Source organism: Sarcophilus harrisii, chromosome 4 (genome assembly GCF_902635505.1).
Source record: "Sarcophilus harrisii chromosome 4, mSarHar1.11, whole genome shotgun sequence".
Lineage (NCBI taxonomy): Eukaryota > Metazoa > Chordata > Mammalia > Dasyuromorphia > Dasyuridae > Sarcophilus > Sarcophilus harrisii.
In genome coordinates, this window is record NC_045429.1 from 453267664 (window position 1) to 453274732 (window position 7069).

The 7069-nt window shown below is 63.0% G+C and overlaps 1 protein-coding gene across 2 annotated transcripts; it reads left to right on the plus strand.

Moving 5' to 3' along the window:
- Positions 1-2695, plus strand: TMEM41A (transmembrane protein 41A). 2 transcript variants are annotated; one of them, XM_031968076.1, is made up of 5 exons: positions 1-199; positions 1020-1173; positions 1267-1428; positions 1644-1782; positions 2376-2695. In XM_031968076.1, the coding sequence occupies exons 1-5, from the start codon at positions 66-68 to the stop codon at positions 2594-2596; spliced, it is 810 nt and encodes a 269-aa protein (XP_031823936.1). In that variant the 5' UTR covers positions 1-65; the 3' UTR covers positions 2597-2695. The 2 variants fall into 2 exon arrangements, with proteins under 2 accessions (XP_031823936.1, XP_031823935.1); XM_031968075.1 differs by lacking the exon at positions 1-199 and having other exon boundaries at positions 253-1173.
- Positions 2696-7069: the final 4374 nt, after the last annotated feature.

Here is a 7069-nt window from a genome sequence, read left to right on the forward strand (position 1 = left end):
GCACTCTGGCCCGGGACGGGAGAGGCGAGGGCCGAGGGCCGGGGTCCGGCGTCCAGAGCGCGGCCATGCGGCCCCTTCTCGGCCTGCTCCTGGTCTTCGCCGTCTGTACCTGCTCCCTCTACTTGCTGTCTACGCAGCTGCTGCGGGGCGCGAGACGCGATGCCCGCCAAAGCGAGGAGGGCGAGGATCCGGGGCCCAGGTACGGGGAGGCCTCGGGCTCGGGCTGGGGTCGGGGCGCCCGGGAGGGCCAGGGAGGGAACGTGGGGAGCGTCTGAGCCGGCGAGATGGGCAGGGGAGAGCGGCTTCGACTGCACTTCCGGCGAGAGGGTCGCGCCCCTCCTACTTCCGGTGAGTCCTCCCCCCCCCCCATTTCAGCCCCGCCTGCACTTACGGTGGTCCCTGGTGTCTTCCCTACTCCTCCCCCCTCCCCCGCCCCGCTCCCCTACTTCCGGGTCAGTTAGAGGACCTGGGTTCAAATGATGTTTCTGAGCCCCCTCTTTGGGGCAGGTGAACTAGGCCATCTCCGGGAGTTGTGCCGCTAAATCTGGGCTTGGATTGGGATGAAGAGCCTTGACTGAGCACCCGCTGCTTACCTGCTCCCGCTCTGGGGGGAACATCTTGGTGGGGGCGCCTGCGGGGCTAATGGGGAAAGCCCGAGGCCCCCCGAAACCCTGCCCCCAGCGGGGGAGGGGCCGGCCTGGCCGCCCCGCCCTTGCCGAGGGCCAGGCTTTGCCCCGGGTTTCCCTTACCTCATTTGCCCTCCCCCAGCTCCGTTTCTCCCTTGGGAGCCCTCCCGAGAAGGGCCCCCCGGGACGGGCGGCGGGCGAGGGGGCGGCCGAACAAGAAGCCCCGGGGTCTCCTGCGGCTCCTCCCTTACCGCGCCGGGAGACTCCGCCAGGAGCCGGGCTGAGGCGGCGGGCGCGGACGGCAGCCGTGGGGAGGGAGGCCCCCGCGGGCCGGCGTCAGAGGCAGGACTCGGCCCCGGCCCCCCGGCAGCAGCGGCTCTCCCCTCCCCGCAGGGCGCTGAAGTTCCCCTCGGACCTGGAGGAGCTGCGCGCGCTCTCGGCCTTCCTGCAGTCCTACGGCGGGGAGCACCAGGCGCACGTGCTGCTGCTCTTCTGCAGCGCCTACCTCTACAAGCAGTGCTTCGCCATCCCCGGCTCCGGCTTCCTGGTGAGCGCCGGCGCCGCGGGAGGGGGCGGGGCGGGGCGCAGAGCCCTCCGCCCGCCTAACCGGGGTCCCCGCCCCGCCCCCTCTTCTCCGCAGAACGTCCTGGCCGGAGCCCTGTTCGGGCCCTGGGTGGGCCTGGGCCTGTGCTGTGCGCTGGCCTCGGTGGGCGCCACCTGCTGTTACCTGCTCTCCAGGGCCTTCGGGAAGCAGCTGGTGGTCTCCTACTTCCCCGAGAAGGTGGCCGTGCTGCAGAGAAAGGTGAGGGGGCGGCCCCTCGGGGGCCCCGGGCCCGGCCCTTCCGCCCTGGCACCGAGCTAACGGCGTCGGGAAGAACGTTTCCCGGAAGGGCCCGGGCCGGGTGCTCCCCCTGCCGTCGCTGCTCGGCCCCTCGCCCTCCTGGCGCCCCGCCCCCCCACTGGCGGAGACTCCGAGGCCGCCCCTCGGCCCCCGCCCACCCCGTGCCCTCCCTGCAGGTGGAGGACAACAGAAACAGTCTCTTCTTCTTCCTGCTTTTCCTGAGACTCTTCCCCATGACGCCCAACTGGTTCTTGAACTTCTCGTCCCCAATCCTGAACATCCCCATCGGGCAGTTCTTCTTCTCGGTCCTCATAGGTGAGCGCCTTGGGGGGGGGGGGCGCCCCCTGTGCGGGGGGGGGGTGCGGGGGAGGGGACGCCGAGCCTGCAGAGGTGGGAGGGACCCGGCCGGCGGGGGGCACCATGGGGGGCGTCACCGCGCCCAGGCAGCACGAACAAGGGCACGCGAACAAGGGCACGAGCGTCTAGTCCGGACGGGAGCTGAGGCCTGCGCAGGGGCAGGATCAGGTGCCCAGCGGGTGTCCTGGGGCGGGCCTAGAAGTACCCCCCCCCCCAGGATTTCAGAGCCAGACAACTTCTCAGAGGCTCCAGAACTTGGGCTTTTCGAAGAAATACAGCCCAGGGGAAGCGGCTGTTATAGAGTGAAAGTGACTAGGAGGGGGCAGTGGGCAGCGGTGCAGAGAGACCCCAACTTCTTCACCCCCCCCAAAAAAAAAGCCAGTCGAGGGCACACGGGCAAACACGGGGGAGGCCAGCGAGCTGCTGGTCGGGCTGGAGCTGGGGGGGAGGGGGGCGACGGGCCAGGGGCAGGCCGGCACTCCCCCGAGGGTCATCCCCAGGATTCCGGGCCCGGGCTGCAGCCTCAGGCCTTCCCGCTTGCCTCCCGCCAGGCCTGATCCCGTACAACTTCATCTGCGTGCAGACCGGCTCCATCCTGTCCTCCGTCACCTCCCTGGACGACATCTTCTCCTGGGCGACCGCGCTCAAGCTGCTGGCCATCGCCCTGGTGGCGCTGATCCCGGGCACCCTCATCAAGCGCTTCAGCCGCAAGCGTCTCAGGCTGGACGAGCCCGGCGGCTCTCACCCGGGGGACGGCAAGAAGGGGACGTGACGGCCGGCCTCGTCGGGGGGCCCGGCGCTCGGGGGGCCGCCTCCGCACCTCACCTCCCCCAGGAGGGTCGAGGGGAGCTCGTGTCCCCAGCCTGGCCCTGGCACGGCCACGGGGGCCTCTCGGTGGGCAGCCCTCCCGGCCTGTGGGGAGCCCAGCTGACCTGTGGGGAGCCCACCTGACACTCAGGGACACTTGGACAGACGTTCTCTTTGCATTTGTTTGGAGGCTGGAGGGGTGCAGGGTGGGGGTTGGGCCAGGGCCCTCCCAGCCTTTCCTCGGCCCCTACTGGGTCGGGGCTGGCGCCCTCTTGGCCCGCGCTGTATCAGGAGCCCCACAGTCTCCTGTCTGTCAAATGTTGTTTCTGTGAGATTGGGTCAGGCTGGATGACCTGAGCTCCCTTCCATGGAAGTGTGTCCCATGGTTCCACCCATGGTGCATCCACCCTTACTTGGGACCTTTATTCTGGTGGTCTGGGGGACCTGGGGCTCTGTAGGTGGGGCTTATGGGAAGTGAGGGAACTGTGTGTAAAGGGGCTTTCTCCCGGCCCTTGGGGCCAAGGCCGTGGGCGAGGGGAGGGAAGGCAAGGAGCAGCTGCCCGCTAGGACCACAGGACAGTGTGGACATGTGGGAGGTGTCTCCAAGCCCCCCCAGTGCTGCTGCCTTTGGGCTCTGGCTTCTCCCGTCCCCCTGATTGCTCTCTGTCCGCCGGAGACAATCTGAACCAAGTTTTGGGACAATCTGTTGATGATCCCTCGGACTTGCAGTCACCATGAATGATTCTGGGGACAATTTCCCTTTTTAATTCAGACAGAAGGTTGTTTCTGTTATTTATCTTTCATGCGGTCCCTTCGGAGCGGGTCTGCAGGAAGGGAGTCCCTGGGGACTTTGCTCAGGATATGAGGCCCCATGGCTATGGGGGGCCCAGGTCCCTCCTTCTCTGGAGACATCCTGGAGGGCCAGCTTGGGGCATGGCTGGCACTCAATAAACACCGGCTGCCTCGGCGGCCTCTGCTGCTCTCCCTGGCCACAATTATGGCCTTGGTCACGTGGCACTTTCAGGTTTGCAAAACATTTCCCAGACATTTTGTTTGAGGCCCCCACCCCCCTGGGCGGGGACTGTCTTTATCGCCATTTTGCAGATGAGCTGAGGCTCCAGGGGCTTCTGTGGGGGCCCTCTCTCTGCCTCCTCATCCCTTCTGGTGCCAGCCTGGCGGCCCTGCCAAAGGAGGCGGGAAGCCACAGCCATGGTAGCCAGACAGGACAAGAAGCACCGGGTTCTAATGCAGGGCCGGGCTTTCCCCTGCAGCCTTGGGCTGTCCAAGCTCTGGGGCCTCTCCGCCCATCTGTGCGAGCAGGAGTTGGAGCCAGGTACTGGGAGGGGCCAACCAACTGCCCGGAGTGGCCCCTGTGGGCACACGCCACAAGAGCCGGGGCACAGGCTTCCAGGCTGGCCATGGGCTGCAGCAGCCCCTGGGAAGCCGAGGACCAGGCCGTTGGCCCAGCCTCACTCAGCCAGGAAATGCTGGAGGCTGGACTTGAATGCAGAGACTTTTTATTCCATGCATTCCCTGGCTCCGATTGATGTCATTGGGTATAAAAAGTGAGGAAACCATCCCCGGGGAAGCCAAGGGGGGATTAATTAGGGGACCCCTAAATAATGCTCCCAGGCAGTTGGGTTGGCAAAGTAGCCCGATCCCTGCCCATGAGGGCCCTGGGTGCCGTGCCAGGGAGTGGCCGGGGGGGGGGGGGCCAGGCTGACAGGCTTGCCCGTGTGGGATTTTGGTCTGTCCCTGCTTCAGGAAGATGCCCCCGAGGGTCACCCATGGGACTTATTGGGGTGGGCGTGGGAGGTGAGGGGTCAGAGTGAGCGGAGGCCCAGGTCATTGTGAATCTTTTCCCACTAAGTGGGCAAGTCCTAAGACTGTTAAGTGTCTAGGGCTGAATTTGAACTCTGTCCACCTGTCTGCCCTTGTCCACACCTTCCTCACTGGAACCGGAGCTCCTCAAGGCTAGGGTCCACTTTGCTTTTTGTCCCCAATGCCGAGGGTGGTGTCGGGTACACAGTAGGCACCTAATAAGTGCTTGTTGCCTGACCAAGCGCAGATGCTTGGACAGCCCAGTTTTCTTTCTGCAGCTGCATATGGGGGTGGGGGGCTGAGTAGGCCATACAGACAGACAGCAGGGAAAGGGGCCCTAGTACCAGATGGGGGTGGGTCTGGCACAAAATTGTCCCTGGGAGAGTTGATAGCAAGACAAGGTGATGAAAGAACCTGGGGACGGTGTTGCCTTAAATCTTGACTGGTCGATGTGGGAGGGGGAGGGATGTAATTGGGGAAAGGGGAGGACTCCAAGGGGGCAGCAGTGAGTGGCGTCCTCCTCCCTCCCGGAGGTGGCCAACGACCTGGGAAAGCCAAAGGCGGCCACCAGGGGTCAGTTTGGGGTTGGGTGGGGCCCTGGAGGAGAGGCAGCCCCAAACTGGATCCCCACCATTACTTGCACATCCACCTGAGGACGGGGAAACATCGCACCCCCTGCTGTTGACCCTGACCTTGTTTCCCCTCCTGAGATTTGAAGGGCTGTAAATGTATGAAATAAAGTTAAATTGAGGGAGGCCTCCATTGTGAGGGCAGGGCTAGCTTCCTGAGGCGTCTAAGATGGGGGTCCCAGAGGTGTTAGGGGAAGGGGGGAGGCTGACAAAGGCCAGACTCCCTTTGCCTTCAGGGTCTTGGCGGCCCGACTGCCCACCGGCACCACATTGCACACCACACCAGGTTGGCGGGCTGTGGGGCTGCCTGGTTTTTCTGACCCTGATCCCTGGCCCGTTATCATCTGAGACAGAAGGAAGCCAGAGGGTATCTGGGAGGGAAGAGAGTTTTATTGCCATTTCTTATTTATTTCCCTGGGACACAGCTGCTCCGCCATCTTGTTCGTGGGGGCGGAACCCTGGGTTTGCAGGGCGGCTTTCCCTTTGCTTCCTGGCGGAGCCCAGGGGTTTTCCTCTGGGGGCTGAAGGCCACGGCCGTCCCTCGGGGGTTCGTCTGCCTGCCCAGGAGCCCCGGGTGCCCAATGAGCAGCCGCGAGGCGAAGGCCTTCCCAGAACAGGTCCGCCGGCCCGGCCGTGGGCGATTGCTGTGCTGGCCCTCCGAGCAGCCGCACTCCGGAGGATGGATCGGTGACCGCTCCCGTGGACCCTTGTTTTTTGTTCCTTTATAAAATCGGACAGTTCACTGGCAGCAATAAATACGCAATCGTTTGTGTTCGACTGTAAACCAACCCTTCTGATCGACAGAAAAACGATCGTGACATCAGTGATGACAAAATAATAAAATCATAATAAAAATGCCATAACTTAAGAGCTTCCGTGTAGTCCAGCTACAGAAAGTTTATAAAATGGAATAATTTATCGGGCACAATACTGCTCTATGGAGAAGGAATCCCGAGGTTCCTTCACCCTACCCCGTGGCCGTTAATTACAGCCACAAAATTAAAATCGACATCTCATCATTACATGTAAACAAACAGACGGACCCAGTGAGTAAAGGAAACTGGCCTCGGCCCCTCCGGCCAGGCCGGACGATGCAAGGAGGGGCGGATGTGGGGGGAAAGGGATGACGCTGCTTTGATCTGGAACCCGGCAGGAGGCGCAGGGCCAGGGGGGACCAGGATGGAACCTGTCTGGGCTGCAGGACCCGGGGCTGTCCCCTGCCTGGGACTCCCCTTACAGCCCTGTCCTGTCTCTTGGGGTTGCGGTGGGAGGTGGAGGGAGCGTCCCCATGGTGACTGGCTCTTGTAGACTAATGCTTGCCCTGGCGGGTGAAGGATGAATGAACACAGATTACAGGGTCGGGTCTGGAACTGCTCGGGGGATCCCGTGTCCTGACATAGAGGTCAGCCCCAGGCCCCTCCTCCTTTTCTGGGCAAAGTGGACAGGTGGGCGGGGCCGGAGGTGGGCGGGGGTCGGGTGCCCCGGGGCGTCCTGAGCTGTGGGAGAGGGCAGCGGCCTCAGAAAGCAAGAAAACCGGCCTCCATTCCCAGAGGAGGCTCCTGGCCTCCAGCCCCGAGCCCCGGCCCCTCTGCGATGCTCGGCTGGGGGAATCTCTGCCCGGGCCATGACCTCGCTGGGATTGTTTCCCGCTTCCCGTCTGCCCTCCCATCATCACTAGGGCCGCGGGCCTGGTCCCCGTTCAATCAGCAGCACTAATTCCTGGCCCCAGAAACTCCGAGGGACATCGCTCTAAATTCTAGTTCCTTCGTAAGTTTTTTGCACAAATTATGGTGTCTCTCCATGTATACATAATATATACATATACCACATATAGTTCACTCTTTACAGTACAAAGTGTTAAAATGTCAAACAAAAATAAATATTCATGTTACAGTAGCTCGAAGAGTCAATAAAAGAGATCCCTGCCATTCGTGATTGAAATGCTCAGTGAGGATTCACACCGTTTGGACACCGTGTGTCCCGGGGGA